At 48.5% G+C, this 23136-nt stretch overlaps 1 protein-coding gene across 1 annotated transcript in view; it reads right to left on the reverse strand.

The window, feature by feature from the left end:
* SEC14L5 (SEC14 like lipid binding 5) overlaps positions 1–16337 on the reverse strand; it is a 45181-nt gene extending 28844 nt beyond the window's left edge. The window contains exons 1-2 of the mRNA XM_060648383.3: positions 16096–16337; positions 15219–15332 (exon numbers count right to left, since the gene is read on the reverse strand). Coding sequence (XP_060504366.1) covers positions 15219–15281 — 63 coding nt within the window. The 5' untranslated portion in view covers positions 15282–15332; positions 16096–16337. The remainder of the gene's footprint in view (positions 1–15218; positions 15333–16095) is intronic.
* Positions 16338–23136: the final 6799 nt, after the last annotated feature.

Below are 23136 nucleotides of genomic sequence, written 5' to 3' on the forward strand. Positions count from 1 at the left end.
AGCTGTGACACACCAGTGCCTGAGCAATGATTTGCAACTCACTCTTTGGATTTGCATTTGAGACTTCACCCTCAGAAGAAAAAGTGAGCTTGCCTGGAACATTTTAAAAGAAGGCATCTTTCAGAAAAACACTCTGGACGTAATCTAACACCTCTTCATGATAAAAACACTCCACAAATGAAGAATAGAAAGGAACATCTTCAACCTGATAAATCACAGTTTAACATCATACTCCATGCCAAAAGATGGAATGCTTTCCCCGTAAGATCAGGAACAAGGGAAGGATGTCCACTCTGGCCACGTCTGTTCAACATTGTCCTGGAGGTTCCAGCCCTGGCAGTTAGGAAAGCAAAAGAAATACAAGGCATCCAGTTTGGAGGGCGAGAGTCTGTGCCCCGTTCCAGAAGTGCCAGGGTAGGAGCCTCCGGGGTAAGCCGGCATCCATAGCTGACTGTATGCAAATGGGGTCTGCTCCAAGAGCCTGTCACAGTCCACGTGCCCCGGAATCAGGATCAAAGCAGCTCCAAAAATAGTGCAGGCATCTGAGGACACGCACCTCCTCCCCCATCCCTCCCGGCTCCTCCCAGCTCAGAAGGGCAGAGGCGAGGGAGGGGCAAGGAAGAGATGGAACTGTGCCTGGTGCCCTTAGTGTCACCCCAGGCCCCACAAGGCCAGCCCAGTGCATCTTCCTGCCGTATGTTGAAGCTGCTTGCCTTGTACAGACACAGCAGACACACCAGGGTTAGAATAAGGAGCCCCTGTTCCCCAGGGGAGAGTGCGCAGTAGGCAGGCACTTATCAGAAGCCTGCATAGCCTGCGGACAAAGCCAAGTGGGCAAATTCTGTGCTGGTGGCCACAGTTCAACTTCCTCCCGACAGAGGCACATCCTTTCTTTCTCTAAGCCTCTTTTACCACCTGGAAAATGGGTATATCCCAAGCTTGCCTCCCAGAGTATGAAACCCAAGCTCAAGCTCGCCGGGCGGTTCACTGAAGGCAACCAGAATTTTCATTCCCCAGGCAACAAGACTCAAATGCAGCAGAACACAGGTCTGCAAAAACTGCTCCTGACCAGCCCTATCTGAGTACTTCCTTGGGATCCAATGCAGGAGGGAGCCAGAGGCCCTGGCCTGGGCCCACCTCTGTGACAGGCAGAGGGATGTTGACATTTTTTGAAAGCATGTGGAAGGAAAGGGGTGCGTGTTTCGGAACTGGACAGGCTCAGTTCATGTCTCTTCTACTTTCTCACTGAGGGACCTTGGGCAAGTCACTTGCCTTCTCTGAGCCTCTATTTCCTCATCTGTAAAATGGGATGGTGAGGAGGTCACCAGATGTTGTCTCAGAGGAGTTGGCACTCGAGGAGCCTTCACTGTGCTCCTCCAGCTGTGTATTTTCTTCCATTTCGTCCTCTGAATGGCATCCTCATTTGACAAATGAAAAAATTGGAACCCAGAGAGGCCAAGTAACTAACCCAAGGTCACACAATGAAAACTGGTGAATGTGGATTTGAATCCCATTGTGGCCCAGTACCCCACTCCTTCAGGAACACCTTGCTCAGCAGCTCGCTTGTTCTCCTGGGCAGCTGGGAAACAGCCAGGCATTGTCCCTGGGGCCCTGTGGTCACAATTTCCCCCTTCTCCACACTTAGTACTTCAACTCCTACTGGCGGCGGCCACACTGCCCTTGAGTTTCTGCACTTCCTCTGACTATTCTACAGTCTCTCCTTCTCCCCGGATGAAATGATGTAGTCAGAACAGGCCTAGATGCTCAGAATGTGTCCCACACTCCTTGCTGTGGCCAGCCAGGCTCCAGGCAATCTCTCCCACTAGCCACCTTCACTCCGCTCCAGCCACGCCAGCCTTGCTATTTTTCTTTTCTTCTGCTTTTTTTAATGTTTATTTATTTTTGAGAGACACACAGAGTGTGAGCAGGGGAGGGGCACACACACACACACACACACACACACACACACACACACAATCTGAAGCAGGCTCCAGGCTCTGAGCTGTCAGCACAGAACCTAATGCGGGGCTTAAACTCACAAACTGTGAGATCATGACCTAAGCCGAAGTCAGACACTTAACTGGCTAAGCCACTCAGGTGCCCCCGACCTTGTTCTTTCTAAAACACATTTTTATGGGTTCACTTGTGCCCCCTTCCCGCCACCAACAAAATTCATGTGTCCTACCCAGTACGTCTGAATGTGACCTTATCTGGAAATAGGTCGTCGCAAATGTAATTAGTTAAGATGAGGTCATACTAGAGTGGGGGTGGGGGGGGAGACTGCTAATCCAATATGACTGAGGGACATTTGGTCACAGACACTCATATAGTGTCTTCACCATGTCAAGATGAAAGCACAGGTTTGGGTGATTCCTCTACCGGCCAAGGACTCCAAAGATTACCAGCAACACCAGAAGGTCGGAGAAAGACATGGAACCGATTCTCCTTCAAGCCTGCAGAGGGAACCTACTCTACCAACACCTTGATCTCTGGCGTTTAGCCTTCAGACTGTGGAGTAAAAAAGTTTCTGCTGTTTAAGCCACCCAGTTTGTGGTACTTTTTATTATTTACTTATTTATTTTTGTGGTACTTTTTAATGTCAGCCCCGGGACACTCATGTGCCCACCACCTGCTCCTACCATAGAGCCTTTGCACTGGCCATTCCGTCTGCTTGGACCACTAATCAATTTACTTGATAGTGAAGGAAGAAGAAGGCTTGAGTAACTGGGGTTTCCAGAGAGGTAGGACAGCTGGACCGGGGGGCTGAAGAGATACTCTGGCTTCAGGGACTCATCTGTGCTGGTCCTTCTTTGTGGGACATCTTCCCCCACCTTCTCCCCTGCAAGACTGTCTTCTTCCCTATTCTGTCCTTTTAGCCCATTCATTTCCTCAATACCATTTATCACATCCTTTAGCCATGTACTAGCTTGTGTGTTGTGTGCCAGAGGCCTGGGCTACATGTTTTTCCACAGCACTGACCTCACACATGCCTGTCTCAGTTCTTGGGACACACTAGGGCTAATAAATGCTCACAAGCAAAGAAAAAAATAACTTAAACTTGCTGGTGATCCAAAAAGCCCCAGAAAGGTGTCCTGGGAGGGGAATGACAGGCCATGGATTCAACGCATGCATCCAAGGAAGGCTGACTTCCTGTTGTAACAAACCTCTTGTCAGAAGAGCTCCATCTGGAGCCCCCAGATAACAGCGGAGGGCAGAGGGCTGGGCGGCAGCAGATGGGTGCGTGGGCACAACTGTCCCTGACCCTGAAAGGGAAGGTGCTACCTTCCTCAAGTAAGTAATGGCTGCTGCATCGATGGAGACATGCCAGGCACTGGTGAGGGGAACGGCCAGAACTCAGGCTCCATCCAGAAGGCGGGGGCCCCAAAATACAGGGTCCATCCAGTGGCATATCTCCAGCCAGAGAGTCCCTGGGGTTGTGAGGTCCAGTGTCAGACATTGTTGCTATGATATTTTTAGGGCGCTAACTGCATTTCTTTGCAGTGCCCCAAGATGGGAATTAGAATTTCCCCATTTTACAGATAAGTGAGTGGAGGTTTGGGAAGGCATCACACAGTCAGTAAGTGGTAGGGTTGGAGCACAACCGGTCTGACCCAGACCTCAGCCCTGAACCACTCTGCCCTGCCCCTCAGGGGACTTTAGCTACATCACAAGCGTCCAGAGTCTGGAAATGCTGAGTCCTGCTGGCCTAAAACCTGTGAGTCAGGGGCACCTTTGGTTTTGGCTTAGAGGATCAAACAGTCCACAGGATCCTCTCTGCGGACTCCTGTTCCCACAAATCAGGCCTGAGTTTCTCTGTGCCGAACACACACATGGTTTGGCCCCCTCAGGGACACAAAGTGGCAGAAGGGATTCAGTTACAGCTCTTTTGCCAGGTGGCTGGAGAAGGACACCCAAGCCTCCTGGCTCAGAAAGGAAGCTGGTCCAAGGCCCAGAACCCGCCCATGCAGGGCCACAGCTGGGGTAGGCAGAGACCAGTGGAAACTTCCGTTGACTGCCTCCCCTGGGCCTCCATCCTGCAAAACTCCACAGTGACACACTTAGCAAGTGGAGATGGGCGGCTGGCCTCCTAGCCAGACTTGCCTACACCCAGGAACCTACCTCCTTGAGCACAGCATGTCCTCTCTCTCCCTTCAGCCTCATCTGTCAAGTGGAGTCACCCACTCCCAATGAGCCCTCTGTTGTACCCGTTTCTGACATCAGAAGTCATCGGCCCCTGGCAGTGAGTTTTTTCCCCTCCCACCACCCCCCCCCCCCAACTTGTCAAAGTGACATAGTCAACACTCAGTAGACATTTACATGATGAATGAGTGAATGAATGACAGCATTGCATACCCATTAAGAACATGGAGTCTGGGGCTTGGGTCCAAATCTCTGCCTCTTACCAGCTGTGTGGCCTTGAAGGAGTCCTCAAGCTCTGAGCTCCTTAATGCATTCATTTGTTAAGAGGAGAATAAGAAAAGTAGCTACCTTGCTGTGTTGTGGGATGTGTGGGGGGGGAATAAAGGAGTCCGTTTTTGTAAAGTGCTGAGAACAGTGCCTGGCACATGGTTCGTTCTACATAAGCATTTGTTAAATAAATTTAAATTTTAAAAAAGAGTGAGATTCTATAAAGTACAGAAAAGCTATTTCTGCTAATCACTTGACAGCTGCTGCCTCCTCTCCTCCCCCCCCCCCCCTTCCTTCCTGCTCTTCCTCATGCAAATTCAAAAAAAGCTGGAAGCTGCTTATCCCAAACCTTCCACTAAGAGAGTGGAAAGAAGATCCGGACCACATTAACTTTGTCTTCACTTTCCACGCTGCAGGCTGCATTCGGGGCACTGACCACTGCGTGACCTCAGGCAAGGCATCTGCCTCCCCTGTCACACTCCTCAGGAGCCTTCCTTGAAGACCCCACCTGCCCCCTTGAAGCCTGGGAGACCCCACGACAGACAAGAATCTATCCTCTCAGCTGCCCCAACTTTTTTTTAAAAACTGAGATATAATTCTCATACCGTAAAATGCACCCTTTTAAAGTGTTCGGTTCAGTGAGTTTTAGCACATTCACAGAGTTGCGCAACCATCACCACTCTCTCGTTCCAGAACATTGTCATCACCCCAAAAAGAAATTCGCTACCAATTACAGTCTGTCCCCTCTGCCCCCACCCCAGCCCTAGGCAATCACTAATCCACTTTCAATCTCTGTAGATTTGCTTTTTCTGGACATCTCATGTACGTGGAATCATACAGTGTGTGACCTTTGGTATCTGGCTTCCTTTGCTCGGCATGATGTACACGAGATTCACCGCACTGTAGCATGCGTCAGTGTTTCCTTCCTTTTTCACAGTTGAATAACGTTCCACCGTATCGGTTCCCTCAACTTTGGCCAAGTTGCTGAGCTATCTTGGTGAATGAGATATCCTACGGCAGTGGTGTCGTCCCAGCTGATAAGGGGTAGCGGGCATGGGAGAACCCGGGCAACGTGACTCTGGAGCCTTTTGAAATGAGGGCTGTATACAATCTATAAAAACAGGTACACCTGGATGGTCCTGTAGCTGAACAAGCTGCTGCTATTCTAATTAAAGCTAGCTCTGGAGACACAAAAGATGGAGACAAAGGGTCACAAGGACCCTGCAGCCAAAACATGTGGACATAGCAAAGGGGCAAGCCCCAGTGTGGTGGGACAGCAGAGTCAAAGCACAGGGTTTACTGTGCCAGCTGGGCAAACTCTCCATGTGCCAGCTGGGCAACCTCGACTTAACTCCTCTGAGACTCAGTTCCCTCAAAGAAGAAGAAGAAGAAGAAGAAGAAGAAGAAGAAGAAGAAGAAAAGAAAGAAAGAAAAGAGAGAGAGAAGATAATGAGAAAGATCATGATATCTACTTTGTAAGGACTACAGTGAAGATTAAAGGGAGGTAATATGTTTAAGGCACTTAGCACAGTGCCAGACATCACATCGTAGTTGTTTTTTTTTAAGTTTATTTTATTTATTTATTTAGAGGGGTGGGGGAGGGCAGAAACAGAAAGGGAGAGAGAGACTCCCAAGCAGGCTCCATGCTGTCAGCTCAGGGCCCAGCATGGGGCTCGAACCCACGAATGTGAGATCATGACCTGACCCAAAATCAAGAGTCAGATGCTTAACCAACTGAAGCATCCAGGCGCCCCACGTCATAGATTTTTTTAAATGGACAAAAGTAAAGCAACAGGCATTTGAACAGATACTTTTACAGAATCATTCATAATAGCCAAACAGTAGAAACATCCCAAATGTCCATTGACAGATGTATAGACAAACAAAATGTGGTCCGTCCATACAGTGGAATATTATTCAGCCATAAAAAGGCAGGAAGCACCGATTCATGCTACAACATGGATGAACTTCAAAAACATCACGCTTAGTGAAAGAAGTCAGACACAAAAGGACAAATACTATATGGCTCCACCTGTATGTGTTCTTGAAGTAGTCAGACTCATTGACAGAGAGTAGAAGGCTGGGTACTAGGGGCTGGCGGGGCAGGAGGGGTGGGGAGTTAGTGTTTAATGGGGGCACAGTATCAGTTTGAGAAGCTGAAAGAGTTCTCGGGATGGGTGGTGGTGAGCGCTTGTGCAACAGTGTATATGCACTTAATGCTGAACAGAACAGTACACTTAAAAAATGTTAAGCTTTTTTTAAAAAATGGATAAATGAGAAATTTTGCATTATATATATTTTACCACAAATTAAAAAAAAAGAGGGGCACCTGGGGGGCTCAGTCGGTTAAGTATCCAACTTTGGCTCTGGTCATGACCTCACGGTTTGTGAGTTCGAGCCCCACCTCAGGCTCTGTGCTAACAGCTCAAAGCCTAGAGCCTGCTTCAGATTCTGTGTCTCCCTTTCTCTCTGCCTCTCCTCCGCTCATTCTCTGTCTCTCAAATATGAATACATTTTTAAAAGATTTAAAAAAAGAGTAAGCCATCTCCAGGATGGTTTATCAGCCCTACCGGGAGAATTGATTGTGATTTGAAATAGGATATTATGTGTGCATGTTGTGTTTGTTTATAGTCAACACCTCTCTCTCTGTGTCTGTTTTCTTCATCCCTGGATTCCCCAGTGCCTCGTACAACACCTGGGATGCTGTCGACACGCAGCCAATATTTGCCGAAGGAAGGAAGGAAGGAAAGGAGGCTGAGGAGGAGGGAGGAGCTGGTGTTGGAGAATGAAAGCAAGAAGTTGGAACCACTGACATGTATCTACCTGGAAGAGTAGGGGGAACAGTGCAGGGCCCCCCCGCTACTGTCTACACTTGCCAGGACACTGCCGCAGGCCCAGACGGTAACCTGTGCCTGTGGATTGCTGTCTATGCTCCACCGGCAGAAAGCTGAGTCCTGGAAGGTGCCTCTCACACAGATGAATAAGCCCCTGAGTAGTTCCCCTCTGCAGTCATGGAGAGGGGTACAGCCACGGCTGTTGGCCGAAGAATCAGCCCTCAACGAGGTTCCAGGGAACACTTCTCCCTGTATTTCAGTTTCCTGGTCCTAAGGCTGCAGCATGGGTGCAGTTAGTAGGGTCCAGGTGTTATTTGCTCCAATTCTATCCCTTCTTCTCACGGATTGGATTTGGATGTCACTTTGTCCAGGACTGTGTCCCTCTGTCATGAGCTCACACCATCGGAACGCCCAGTCTTTTGCAGCACCAAGGGGAACGCACAGCCTGGCTGCCCCGCCCGGCAACTGCACAAAAACCTGCTGTGGATTCTCACCCACGCATGGGGAGCAGGGTGGAGGAAACTCTCCTCCTCCGAACACACTCTGTGCCCACAAATTTCTAGGATCAGCTGGTGCCCTTGGTGGTTCAGGGAGGGACAAAGAGGCAGACACCCGCCTAGAGCGTCCTGACATTTAGCGGTATGTCAGGATCTTGATGGGAGGGAAACGCTATTTTAGATTTTCAAGTGTCTCAGGAATGTGCCCAGCCTCTGTCACCTCTGCTTCTCCATGTTCTCCTGGCCTCTGGGATGGAAAACCCCCTCCGATCTACTTAAACCTGAAATCTGACCATGTCACGCATGCTTAAACCTTCCAAAGCTCCCGAGGTCCTTGAACAGACTTGAATTGACCCTGCCAATCACTTTCTAACTCACACTGGAGCTCATATGAGCCACATCTCTTTCTTCAGAGAGAAGGTCTACTCCTTCTCTGCACACAGTGGGCCCTCCACCCCTTGGCAAGGCTCAGCCTGAATGACTTAAAAGACCCTTAACTGGCCCCTTCCCTTGTTCCTACAATACTCTGTTCATTCCCTATTATGAATTAGCATACGTAGCTACATACATAGCTACACAGCATTTGCCTGGTTCCTCTGTCTCTCTCTCTCTCTCGGTCTCTCTCTCTCTGGGAAACACACACACACACACACACACACACACACACACACACACACCACACCACACCACTGCAAGCTCTCTGAGGGCAGGAAGGGATTATGTCGGGAGAACCAGAACAAGATAGACATAGTCTCCACCTTCCTGAAACTTACTTTTATGAGAAAGGCCCATATAAATAAACAAGGAAGGGGGCGCCTGGGTGGCGCAGTCGGTTAAGCGTCCGACTTCAGCCAGGTCACGATCTCGCGGTCCGTGAGTTCGAGCCCCGCGTCGGGCTCTGGGCTGATGGCCCAGAGCCTGGAGCCTGTTTCCGATTCTGTGTCTCCCTCTCTCTGCCCCTCCCCCGTTCATGCTCTGTCTGTCTCTCTCTGTCCCAAAAATAAATAAAAAACGTTGAAAAAAAAAATTAAAAAAAAAAAAATAAAAAAATAAACAAGGAAGGAAACCAACAGAATCATGATGCGTTTCAACAAGTGCTAGGAATCAACTATGTTGTAGCCCCTACACTCAGCATGCTGCTTGGGATACAATGAAACTCAATAAATATTTATAGGATGCAGGGGCACCTGGGTGGCTGAGTCCATTAAGCACCTGACTTTGGAGCAGATCATGATCTGGTGGTTCGTGGGTTCAAGCCCTGCATCGGGCTCTGTGCTGACAGCCTGGAGCCTGTTTCAGATTCTGTATCTCCCTCTCTCTCTGTCCCTCCCCTTCTTGCACCTTGTCTCTTCATTTCAAAAATAAATAAACATTAAAAAATATTTGTCGGGGGGCGCCTGGCTGGCTCAGTCGGTTAGGCGTCTGGCTTCGCTCAGGTCATGATCTCATGGTTGGTGCGTTCAAGCCCCGTGTTGGGCTCTGTGCTGACAGCTCAGAGCTGGAGGCTGCTTCCGGTTCTGTGTCTCCCTCTCTCTCTGACCCTCCCCTGCTCACGTTCTGTTTCTCTCAGAAATACATAAACATAAAAAAAAAATATTTGTAGGATGCATACACGAACATGTGCGTGAATTAATATTTGCATTAACTAATGAGTAAGGACCTAAAATATACTTCTGAAATCAGAAGATCACTTTGTTGGGTGATGGATCACTTCTGTTCTCCCAGGTCCTGTAAGCAAAATGTCGCCTCCCTTAATCTGTTAGCAACAGGATCATATGATGGGCTCCAGGGAACTAACTTAAACTCATTTAAATGAGGCCCCTGCTGCTTTACTAAAACTACGTCCATAACAACCAGTCCAACTGTAACTACCCTGGGCCTGAGCTGCAAGGATTTACCTCCAGAGGCTGCTCCTTATTAATAACCCATTTGCTAAATTACAAGCTGTTTATCAATACAAAAGGCCAGGTCTTTAAATATTTTAACACTTAATTGCTGATGACAGCCCTCACCTCCATAACCCTTCCTCTGTGTGAAAAGCCTATTGCTGAAGAAATTCTACCCCGAGCCATGTTCCTTCGTTAGATTTGCAGAATCTGAGATGAGCTCAAGTCACGGGGCTTTGGAGCCCCACTGGGATCCCAGGGCAGTGCCCGGACAAGAGGCAGCCAGGTCATTCCTGAAGCTGCCTCGGCCACTGGTGCACAGGTGTTTACTGAACGTCAGAGCCAGAATCTGGAGTGTCTGGCTGTGAGTGCAAGCTATGGGGTCAGATTTCCCTAAATTAAAATCTCTGCCATTTACTGATGATGTCATTTACTGAGCTAGTGAGCATAAATGGGCTGAATTGCGTCCCCCTAAGAAAGGTATGGTTGGAGTTCTAGGCCCCAGGAACCTCAGGATGTAACCCTATTTGGAAAGAAGGTCTTTACAGAGGTCAATCAAGTTAAAATTGAGGTCAGTAGAGGGTACTTATAAATCTGGTACGACTAGTGTCCTTATAGAAACAGAAGTTTGGACCCAGAGGCACACACACAGGAAATATGCCAGGTGAAGTTTGTAGTTATGCTCCCACAAACCAAAGAACTGCCAGAAGCCAGGAGAGAATCCCAGAACAGATCCCTCCCAAGCACCTTCAGAGGAAGCACAGTCCTGCTGACACCTTGACCTTGGATGTCCGGCCTCTAGATTTCTGTTGTTCTAAACCAACCTCCATTGTGGTGCTTTGTTACGCAGCTCTAGCATATGAATACACTGACCAGGGGACAGTTGCCTTACGCTCTGAAGGCTCTGCCTTACGTTAAGGCTGCTATGAAACTACCTGACTCTGAGTAAGTCTCAGGGCTGGACACACAGAGCATTGGGTTGGTAACTGCTTCCAGGCTCTGTCAGCATCTGCTGCCCCCCAGGAGGCCAGGGTCTGTGGGTTCTGGCTGTGCTCCCCTTTGTGGTGTCCTGATGGAATACAGGCATTCGGGGCACAGCTTTGGTGGTAACCATCCCCACGAGACTGCTCCCTGGGCCCAGATCTACCTCAAAAAGTTGAGATCCTCAGCTCTGACAAATGGCAGAGCTCATGATTGGGAATGTGGATTCTGGAGCTAAACTGCCTGCAGTGAAGTCCCCAGCCATCTCATGTTTGCTTTGTGGCCTTGGGTAATCCATTCATCCTTCCCATGCCTCGGTTTCTTCCTCTGTAGAATGGTGCCACCCACAGAACCTGTCTCATGGGATGCTTAGGAGAGGTACTTGACTTAATATTTGGATGGGCTCAAAACAGTGTCTGGGACGTGAACATGCTTGTTAAATCAAATTTTAAAAATAAAATTTGCCTAAACCTGCCAAATAATCACTACAATTCATGGCAGGGATTTCTTTGGAAAGAATATATCCACACAAAAACTTGTGCATCTTTGTTCATAGCGGTGTTATTCATAACAGACCAACACAGGAAACAATGATGAATGAATAAACAAATATGGTTGATCCAGGCAATGGAATAGTATTCAGCCATAAAAAGGGATGAAGTGCTGATATGATACAACATGGATGAGCCTTGAAAACATGATGCTCAATGAGAGAAACCTGTCACCAAGGGCCATATGTTGTATGGTTCCACCTATAGGAAATGTCCCAAACAGGCAAATCCACAGAGACAGAAAGTAGACTAGTGGTCATCAGGTGCTGGGGTGTGGGGATCGGAGAGGACTGCTGATGGGTACAGGGTTTCTTTTTGGGTCGATGAAAATGTTTTAAAACTGACAGTAGTAATAGTTACACAACTCTATGAATCCTAAAAACCACTGACCCATACGTTTCAAATGGGTATATGAGTTATAGCTCAATAAAGCTATGAAGACAATAAATAATAACAATAAGCCTAAACAATATTTCACCAGCATTAACAATGTGCCAGGCCCTGCCGGGGCATCCCTGTCCCTTCAGTCAATCCTCACTTCAACTCTATGAGGAACGGGAGCCTTTATGACCTCCATTTTCCAGGTGTGAAACTAGAGCAGGGACCCAGATGATGGATCTGCCTCTTAGCAACCATCGGTCTGGGAGAAGAGGCCAGAACCCAGAAACCATTCACAACAGGCTGTAGGCTGACCAGAGAGTGGCCTTCGATGCTCAAGTGACCACAGTCTGAAGTGCAAGACACGGCCTTTGTGTTCTATGTACAAAGACCCCATCACCACCTTCAGGGACCCCACATACAAAGGGACCAAAGACCCTCTCCAATCTTATACCAGCTGCCTCCATTGTCTTAATTGTTTCCCTCTGTTTACCAAGATAATACGAGCTGACTGTTTTGAACCAAATTAATACAGAACACAGTCAAGAAAGAAGAAAACAAAGGTCCCTGGAATCCCACCCTTCAGAAACAGAATTCCTGCCAGGGGATTTGGCCCAAGGAGAGAGACGCCCATTCACTGGATTAGTTACATTTTTGAGATGAAAGAGAAAAAAAAAATTTTTTTTTAATTGTTTAATCTGGGTCTGGAAATGTTGCCTCGGTGCTATTTTATAACCAATTCCTTGAGCCCAGTTTTAGTCATTTTGTGTTTGTTGCTGGTGGACTTCTGAAACAAGCAATGTTTGAATTCTCAAGTCAGTTTTGTTAAACAGAAAAACCAAAGGCCAGCCCATCTAGTCACTCGGATGCAGTGAAAATAGCTGAGTTCATCCGAAACTTCCCTGGCATCTGACCCAAACTGAGAGCAAGTGTTTAGCTGAGAAACAAAGACGGACATTAAGTGCAGAAAAACCCTTTTGTGCCCACACAGCATGCAAGTTATGTTGAGTTATGCAGCTATTTTGGGGACAATGATGTTTTGTAAACAGTCGGTAAAGTGGCTTTGTCGCTAACATTGCAGAGCCTTGGGGCCCTTTCACCAATAAGGATTGAATGGAAGATAAGGAAACATGGGCATGGTTGTCCCAAATAACTTAAATTAATGCAGATACAGAAAATGAATATCTGAAAACCTTGTTTCCTGCTGTGCCCACAAGCCTCTATGCAACAACATCTAGGGACTGTTAACAGGTAGAAGAGTAAGCAGAGTCCTGCATCCATTTATGGAACAGGAAGCTTACAAAATATGCTTAACATACTCCAGTAAACTCAATGTGAATACTTTACCAGCCTTATTAATACAGCTTTCAGTGCTCCTTTAGCGGGCATGTTTTAAAGTGTAATGATTGTAAATATTTTGGAGAATCCCAAATATGCTAAATTAAATTTACATTTATTAAGCTCATGCAATTATAAAAAAAGGATTAGTCTTCCATTTTACAGTTATTTGTCTCAGCTTCATGGTAGAGAACCATAGGTCCCTGGACTGTGGGTTGTCCCAAAAGGGTTGGGATAGTATCTCTCTTTTTTTAAATGAATGAGTGAATGAATGAATGAATGAATGAACCCTAGGGTCTTAGACTAAGTAGGGTGCCTGGAACCTTACAGGACAAATATTTATATTTAGCTGCCATTTATTGTCTATTTGGTATGGACCAAGACCTGCATGGGGCACCTGCCCCTCACCCCCCTATTCCTTCCACATTATAATGTATATATAAATGTATTTATCACCTATATATATATAAAATCTTTAATCCTCATGACAACCCTATGAAGTGCATATAACCATCCCCATTTCATGAATGAAGATATCAAGGCTCAGATACATTCAGTGGCTTTTAAATAGCACACAGCCAGAGCACAGTAGAGCAGTAGCAAGGACCCAGCATTTCTAACTCTTCGCCATCCCCTGGTGTCTGACCCTCATTACAAATACGGGAAAGTCACACAGCCACAGGCAGCAGCAACAATAACAGTAACAGCATTTGGTCTGTACCAGACCTTGCATTGGGAGCTTTATGTATATTGACTCATTTAATCCATGCACAGTGCCAGGATTTGGAAACCAGGATTGGTACTCCTCATTTTACAGATGGGAAATGGAGGCTCAGAGAGGTTAAATAATTTGCCCAAGGTCACCCAGCTAGTCAATACTAGCCCCTGCCTCTTGCCCTGGAACCATCTGCACATAACAGCACAACATGTATGAATGATTCCAGTGATGTTTTAAAACCCATTAAGGGGGCGCTTGGGTGGCTCAGTTGGTTAGGCGACTGACTTCGGCTCAGGTCATGATCTCACGTTCGTGAGTTTGAGCCCCACGTCGGGCTCTGTGCTGACAGCTCAGAGCCTGGAGCCTGCTTCAGATTCCTTGTCTCCCTCTCTCTACCCCTCCCCTGCTCATGCTCTGCGTCTGTCTCTCAATAATAAATAAACGTTAAAAAAATTTTTTAACCCATTATGTGACTATAAACACATATATAAGTAGATTTGTAGAATAAGACCAGTCGGGACACATATCCACGGAGGTACCAATTGATATGAAAGTTCTTGGATCAAAGGCTAAAATTAAGTAATAGGTTAGGATAGGGAGGATGTGGGGGGATTCCAATGTTTCTTACACTTTCAACACAATCATTTATAACACCATGTGGTGTGATAACAGGGACAACCACATTTAGTGAGTGCCTACTGTGTGTCAGGCACTGGGCGAGAGGCACTGCACATTATCTCATTCACTCCTAACACAACCCCAGAGCATTGCCCCTTTTTTCCCAAGGAAGGGGACCTCTGAGAGGCAGAAGGATGGCCCCAAGAAGGAAAGCTACATCTGCTTGTTTCCAGCATCTGCCCCATGGTGCAAAGATTATTGATCCAGGAGGCTAAGAGCTTGGGAGCCAATTGTAGTCCCTCGACCGAGTGGCTACTTGATTTATATACAGTCAGTCTGAAGCTACCCTGAAAATGGCTGTTCCTGGACCCCTGCTGCCCACTCGCCTCCTGTCAGCTTCTTTGAAGGAAAGGAGAGGGGATGTGCAAACTGAAGGAAGACCCTGGGCAGGAGGGAGGGGGATATGGCAAAAAAAAAAAAAAATCATGGCTCCAGAGTACCCCCCTGCATGGGTCTGCGCCCTGGCTCCACCTCTTATCAGCCGCAGAACTTGGGGCCACCTTTACCTGTCCAAGCTACAGTTTAGCGGAAGTAAAATGAGAATAATGAAACAATATATGTAAAGACTTGGCACTGGAAACCCTCAGTGAATGGCTGCTACTCTCATCATCATTAGTACATTTATTATTACTATTATTAGCATTACACAAAGTGACAGCAGTGGTTTGGCCCATGATATCCTTGTTTTCTGTCAGAGGAGGTTGAGATGAGAGAACAAGTCTGCTTCAGCAAGGAGAAAGAAAGATCTTGTGATGTGGTCAGTGGACAAGGATTCCAGAAGATGTGGAGAAGGCTGGGGTGGCTGGGTGGAGGGTCACTAGGGAGAAACTGGACTCACCAGTTACCTTCTCATCTGGGAGTCTGAGGGGCTCCCTCTCATTTTTGCACAGCTGACCTCCTGTGTCCCTCTAACCATCACACAAGGGGCTGGAGAACCAGGGGTCACTCACCGCCATGACCAGCTCAAATGGGTACTTGTAGATGCGGACAGGAGACTGGTACTTCTGCACCATGTTCTCGCAGGAGCGCCAACAGAAGCACCCAGGCAGGAGTGAGCACAAAACCTGGGTGACAGGTGACTGGTAAGGTAGCAGCTCCCTCCACCTGAAGCATAACCCTGCCCACTGCTTCCCCAAACAAGGGACAAGCCCGCCCTCTCATGCTCTGCCCACACATCTCCCCAGCCCTCAAAGCAAGAGGGCTGATGTGATCACCAAATTTCTCTGGGCCATGCCCCAAACACCTGCCCTGACCATTACCCACTGCTCCAGGCCACACTCATCCCTCCAAGAGCAATCAGTACTCCCAAACTTTCCTTGGTCTCCACTCCTTCACACTGAGGCCCCCAGAAGCACCCCTCACCGCTACTCACATGGAAACCCACGTTTGCAACTCTTACACTCTCACAGTTCACCATCCACCCACACACCCCACAGCTTGCCACAGACGTCCTCTATAGACCCCCCCCCCCAAGTATCATTGCACCTGCCCTTCCATTTTCCTCCAAGATACCCTGACATACACAGTCTTCACTAAATTTCACATGCAATGTCTCTATCACACACACACACACACACACACACACACACACACACACGCACACACATGCATGACCCACCTCCCACACAGGATCACCCTTGCACACACATGCAACTTTGCCCACACACTCAGCTCCCTGGACCTCACACCACCCAATTCCACACACGCACACACTTCCCCTGGTGAGCACAAACGTCCACACACTTGTACATACACTGGTATGCATATGCACACACACACAAGCATGCACACACGTATGAACTCGCAGGCCCCCGCAACCCTGCTCACCCTCGCCCTCGCCCTCGGAACCTCCAGGGAGGCAGCCCCGGGGTCAGTATGGCGCTGAGTCCGCCGGGCCCCCCCGCGGACGCCTGGCCCGGAGCGCAGCTTCTGGGGCGAGGCCCGACCGCGGCCGCCCAGCCTGGGGCGTCCGGCCGTGCTCACCCTGGGGCCGGGCCAGCCAGGGAGGGGCCTGCAGGGCAGGAGCCAGACCTGCCCGGCGGGAGTGCTCCAGGACCTGGGACAGCGGAGAATCCGGCCTGGCCCCGCCCCTGATCTGACCCCGCCCCTGCCTCCCTGCTACGGCCCCGCCCAGATTTACTCTGCCCCTGATTGGTCCCTCCCTAGCCACGCCCCGGCATTAGCCCGCCCTTCTCATATATATATATATATATATATATATATATATATATATATATATATATTCCCTGTTTGACTACGCCCCTGCCCGGCCCTTCTCCAGTTTGGCCACGCTTCAGGTAGGCCGAGCCCCTATACTGGTCCCGCCCCTAAGGCACCCCTCCTTGGAAACGGCCCAGCCCTGGAAAGACCCCGCCCCAAGGTCCCACCCCGAGCCTTGCTCTGCCCGCGAAAGGTCCGCGAACCTTTGCCCCTCCCAGCCCCTCCCTTCTCCGTAAGATTTACCTCCAACCCCATCCAGACCTGGTTGCCTAGTCTCAGAGCCCCGCGCCTCCCATGGGCCACACCTAGAGACCTTCTAGTTCTGCCCCAAGCCCCGCCCATGCATCATTCATTCACTCTGTGTGCGTTTACAAAGCACCTGCTAAGTGTCAGGTTCTTACAAGTGCTGGAGAGTCATAAGTGAACAAAACACAAAAATCCTTGCCCTCCCGGAGTTTACATTCCTGGGGGCCGGACGTGAGGTAAATAAGGCAAATATACAGTATGTGAGATGGTGAAAAACACCAAGGACAAAAAAAAAAAAAAAAAATAAGCAGGGAAGGGGTCCAAGAAGTGAACGGAGCGAGTGTACAATTTAAGACAGGGTGGATTGGCGCCTCCCAGGGAGGGTGACATTTGGCTCACACCCAAACCGTCTAGCCCTCCCAAGATCCCTAGAGAACCCAGCCTCCCTTCCAAAGCCCTCCCTTCCCGCTCCCCATCTGTTCGGCCTGGAAGAGCCAACAAGCTGGCTCTGGACAGCCTTATAACCCATGTATTCATTCACTGGACACTTACTGAGCACCTACTATGTGTCAGCACTGGGTGACTTCACCCATCACAAGGGGGAATCAACAGATTCGCCTGCCCTCGCGTGGCCCACAGTCCTGGGCAGGGAAAAACTGTGCAGGGAGACAGACAGTGCTCTGTTTAGCAAATACATAGGTCTTTGCATCCTATGATAACCAGCCCTTGTTTGTTTCCTTTCTAGCCACAGTCTGTAATCATTTATTCACGCATTTTATTTATTTGTGCGTTATTAAATATCCCGGGAGCTGTGAGCTCCGTGACACAGGGACTGTGTCTGTCTTATTCATCTGCCCCCCTGGTCCCCATGATCTTACTAGGTACCGGGCACACAATAGTTAGTGTGCAGTGCATTTTCTCAATTAAGATGAACAAGAATGGACGTGGAGCACAAAGTTGCTATCTCTGCCACAAGGTGGCAGCAAACGACAATCCACGGCTCCAGGGTCTGCACACCGAGGGGAATTTTCGGGGGAGATGGGGTCCAGAAATGTTTCGCTGTACCTCGCACTCAGCAAGGAAACCAGCATGCTTGTCCTGGGCTTCAGTGCCGGGCGCGTAGTGAGCCTTAGCACGTAGTTGTTACAGCACGGAAAGCGTTAAGTTGGCATTAAGTATTCATAGAGTGGGATGCTTGCACCTGGAAGGATGGGGCCGAGCAGTCTGTCCCAAACTTTCCAGCTCCTAAGACTCCTTACAGCAGAGTGCACGTTAAAAGGCAGATTCCCGGGCATCGCTCAGAGGAGTCTAGGAATGTACCTGCTTAACAAGTTCCCCAAGCGATTGTTCAAAGTCGACAGGTCTGGCAGTGCTGACTGGCAGATCTTGGAGTTGGGCGGGGGCGGGGGGGGGGTGTCCTTCCAAGTGCTTAGGTATACCAGAGTGCTCGGACTAAAATGTCAACCCTGAGGGGGAGGTGGTGCGCTCAAAAGCGGGGGCGGTCCGCTCGCCAGAGCTCCTCCCAGACGTGGGCGTGTTTCCACTCCAATTCACTCCCTTCCGTTCTGCCAGAATCTTCCCGGCTACCCACCCACACACGTGTCTCCTTTGCCACAGAAGGTGACAGCTTGGGGGAGCAGGAGCGGGCGTGGGAGATGCAGGGAGCGGGCCAGGAAGAGCCACAGGAGCAGAGGGAAGGCCCTGAGACTGCGGGGGAGACCCCAAGTTTCCTTGCTACCATGAGCGCCTCCCCTGCCTCCAATCGGTGAGCGAGCATGGGACTTTGAGCCCGGGGTGGGGGACAACCGACAGCCCAGCCGGCTGGGTACGGAGAGCTCAAAGTGGAAAATGCTGCCCAAAGTGGAGTGAGAACCTAACTCCCTCCTCCTCCAGCTCAAGGGAAGAGAATTAATTAATAATAGCACCTCCCAGCACGTGTTACCTGTTGTGAGCACTGTTTACTAATTATTCCTACCATCTATCGAGCACTTATTTGGCACGGGCTGTTCCAGGCACCGTTCTAAGGCTTTACAAACATTAGATCTTCAAAAACAACCTCTGTAGTGATGAAAATGCTTTGGAACTCCATAGAGGTGGTGGTTGCACTAAATGCCACTGAATTGTTTGCATCAAAATGGTTAATGTTAAGTTAAAATGGTTAATGGTTATGTTATATGACTATCACCTAATTTTTTAATCTTTTTTTTAAGTTTTATTTATGTAAGTAATCTCTATACCCAAGGCGGGGCTTGAACTCAGGACCACAAGATCAAGAGTCACATGCTCTGAGCCAGCCAGCCACCTCACCTAAATTTTTTTTGAAAGAACCTTTAAGGGGCACCTGGGTGGCTCAGTCGGTTGAGCGTCAGACTTCCACTCAGGTCATGATCTTACGGTTTGTGAGTTCAAGCCCCACATCAGGCCCTGTGCTGACAACTCAGAGCCTGGAGCCTGCTTCAGACTCTGTGTCTCCCTCTCACTCTCTGCCCCTCCCACACTCACTCTCTGTCTTGGGGATAAATAAACATTAAATTTTTTTAATTTATTTTTTATTTTAAATTTTTAAATTTTATATTTTTTAATGTTTTTATTTAGTTTTGAGACAAAGAGACACAGAGCATGAGCAGGGGAGGGGCAGAGAGAGAGGGAGACACAGAATCTGAATCAGGTTCCAGGCTCCGAGCTGTCAGCACAGAGCCCGACGCGGGGCTTGAACTCACAGACTGTGAGATCATGCCTTGAGCTGAAGTCGGATGCTCAACCGACTGAGCCACCCGGGCACCCCGATAAATAAACGTTAATTTAAAAATAAAAAAAAAAAAAAACTTTTAAGATCAAAACTATTTTAATCTTCCTTTTAAAGACAAGGAAATTTTGGCACAGAGAGACTGAGTAACTTGCCTGAGGTCACACAGCTACTAAGGACTTCAGACCCAGGATTCTGGTTCTCCCATGCCTTCTTCTGCCGGGGACTATAGCTGAATTACCCAGAAGATATGGTTTTCCAGCCTGAATTGCAAAGATATCCAGGCATCTGGCTCTGGACTAAGGGAGTACCAGAAGGCTGGACTGATTCCATGGAAGTTCTGAGAAGTTAGTCTCAGGGACAGGAGCTTCAGCCTCTATCAGCTGCTTCCTACCAAAGCTGCCTTTTGTGAGGTAATTTTTGAAGATGTCAGAAACCACCTCACAACTCTGAATATCTCCCCCACAGATAGGCCACTGCCACAGGAAATTCAACCATTAGTAATGCATTTATTTGAGTAGAAAAAACACTGGGCTCAATTGCAGATGTCCTCAGAATGCATCCTATAGGGAAATGTCCTCAGTTGAATAGCTCAGTAAGACACCAAGAACAGGTGGGGTGAGAAGGGGATTGGGAGTGAGAGGGTCCAAGGTCCAGACCCTTGTGGGGACACATGTGGCCCTTGATCTGGGCCCTGGAATACATAAGGGCCCCAGGACAATGCTGAAGCTGGAGACGGTGGGGCATTTTGTTTTTTTTATTGTGGTAAATACACATAACATAAAAGTTACCATCCTAACCATTTTTAAGTGTACAACTCAGTGGTTTTTAGTACATTCACAAGTTTGTGCAATTATCCACCACTATCTAGTTCCAGAACATTTTCATCATCCCCTCAAGTTGTCACTCCTCTTTCTGCCTCCCTCAGCCCCTGGCCACCCCCAATCTGCTTTCTGCACCACATCTCTTTTGTCCCGGGGCTGCCTCTAAGTTCCTTCTCCCTCCTCAGAGTGGAGCTCAGGAACCTCCTGGATTTGGTAATCTCGAGGGCCATAGGGGCCCTTGGCAGGGCGGCCATGTACAGGTGTGCAGGTTGTAACCTGCACAACTCTTTGCAGCGGTCTCTGTCTTTGGGCAATTTTGATGGAACAAGAGGCTGAGTCTGGAGGGGCCTGATCCTGGAGGCTACACAGCCAGACCCTGCCCACCTAGACCCTCCAACCCTGCCCCCAGGTCTAGTCACTTCCACACAAGCTTTGGGACTCCACCATGCTCTAAAGGTGGGGCCAAGGTCCAAAGGTGAGTAAAAGGATATCTGAGCCCCAGGAGCTTTCAGTGAGGGGCCGGGAGAGGGAGCAAAGGTAGGGTGCGCTGGGAGTCAGTGCAGTGCTTGGAAGGGGGCTGGGTGGCAGAGTGGTGAGCAGTGGGTGCTGGGGTCAGGTCAGCCTGGGTGTGAGTTCTGGCCCTGCTACCTTGTAGTGTCCCTGCAGTGTATATAACGACAGTGTCCCTTCCTCTAAAGTGGGGATCACATGGGGGCGCCTGGGTGGCTCAGTCGGTTAAGCAACCGACTCTCGATTTCAGCTCAGCTCATGATCTCACAGTTCATGGGATCCATCCCTGCACGGGGCTCTGTGCTGACAGCTCGGAGCCTGCTTGGGATTCTCTCTCCACTCCCCGTCTCTTCTCAAAATACATAACTCAACTTAAAATAATAAAGTGGGGATAATGCAGGCATTGTTAGGCCTTAAAAAGAAAGTCTGCCACATGCTACAGTGTAGATAAACCTTGAAGATGTGATGCTCAGTGAAAGAAACCAGTCACAAAAGGACAAATACTGTTTGAGTCCAGTTATACGAAGTGCCCAGAGTCCTCAAATTCATAGAGCCAGAAAGTGGGCGGGTGGGGGTGGGGGTGGGGGTGGGGGTGGAGGAGGGGGTATGGGGAGTTAATGTTTAATGGGGACAGAGTTTCAGTTTTGCAAGATGAGAAAGAAGGTTGTGGGGACAGATGGTGGTGAGGGCAGCACAACATCGTGAATGTACTTAATGGCACTGAAATGTACACTTAAAAATGGTTAAAATGGTACATTTTTTTCAAGTTTTTATTTTAATTCCAGTTAGTAAAATGTAAGGTGTTTTTTGTGTGTGGTTTTTTTTTTTTAAGGTTATTTATTTTGAGAGAGAGGCTTGAACCCACGAACTGTGAGATCATGATTTGAGCCACGATCAAGAGTCAGACGCTTAACCGACTGAGCCACCCAGATGCCACTGTAAGTTTTTATTATGTATATCTGACCTTAATAATTAAAGAAATCAAATTGGAGGGGTGCCTGGGAGACTCAGTCAGTTAAGCGTCTGACTCTTGATTTTGGCTGAGATCATGATCTCACAGTTTGTGGGTTCGAGACCTACATCAGACACTGTGCTGATAGTGTGGAGCCTGCTTGGGATTCTCTGCTTGCACACACATGCTCTCTCTCTCTCTCAACATAAATATGTAAACATTTAAAACAAAATCACATTGGAAAAGTTAAAAAAAAAAGGGGGGGTGGGTAAATCATGTCAGTTAGAAGAGAAGGACCATTTTCCATGGAACGTTTTTGAGAGGGGTGGCATTTGAGAGAGTGCAATGTAGGAAAATGATAACTCTGCTTTATTAAAACATAATTCTCGCACCATATAGTACACCCACTTACAGCATACAAGTCAGTGGCTTTTAATATATTCACAGAATGGTGCAACAACCACCACCAATTTTTAGAACATTTCCTCACCCCAAAAGAAATCCCATAACTTTTAGCAGTCACTCCCCATTCCCCACCCCCACTAACTTACCCTGGCGACCACTGATTGGCTTTATGTCTCTATGGATTCACTTATTCTGGACATTGCATATAAATGGAATCATACGCAACATGGCCTTTTGTGCCTAGCTTGCTTCACGGAGCATGATGTCGTCAAGATTCCTCTGCGTTGTGGCAGGCGTCGGTATGGCTGAACTGTTTTTAGTCACGACGCTTCTGACACCAAATGTGGGGGGCCGGGGGGGTTTCTGCTCAACAACCAGTTCTCCGAATCTCTGGACACCAATTGGGTGTCCTATAATTCAACTCGATTCTGATACTAACTGCCTGGACACATCACAAGTCAGGAAGTATTGTGCAAGAAATTCTCCCTGGGCCTGCATCGCCTTGTTGGCCTGTGGGAGGCCACCAGCAGGCTGCCCTATGTTATGGGTCACTAAGATGGGAGAGTGTCCAGGGTGGACGTGCCTGGGAGAGGAGGGGGCGGAGTGGGCACTCCCCAGCCCCTACTCTCCTGCCTTCACTCATGACCTTCCATAGGCCCCAACTTACCTTGCTGGCAGCACAAAGTCCCCCTGTGGGGCTGGGAAGAAGGAAACTTCTGTATTGATTTCCCACTACTGCTCTATCAAATTACCACACACTTAGTGGCTTTTAAAAACCCACAAGTTGGGGTACCTGGGTGACTCGGTCAGTTAAGCAACCGACTCTTGGTTTCAGCTCAAGTCACGATCTCACAGTTTTGTGAGTTTGAGCCCCACTTCGGGCTCTGTGCTGGTAGCACTGCCTTTCTTTTATAAGGACATCTGTCATTGGATGCAAGGCCTACCCTAAATCCAGGAAATCTCAT

Source organism: Panthera onca, chromosome E3 (genome assembly GCF_046562875.1).
Source record: "Panthera onca isolate mPanOnc1 chromosome E3, mPanOnc1 haplotype 2, whole genome shotgun sequence".
NCBI classification, from domain to species: Eukaryota; Metazoa; Chordata; class Mammalia; order Carnivora; family Felidae; genus Panthera; species Panthera onca.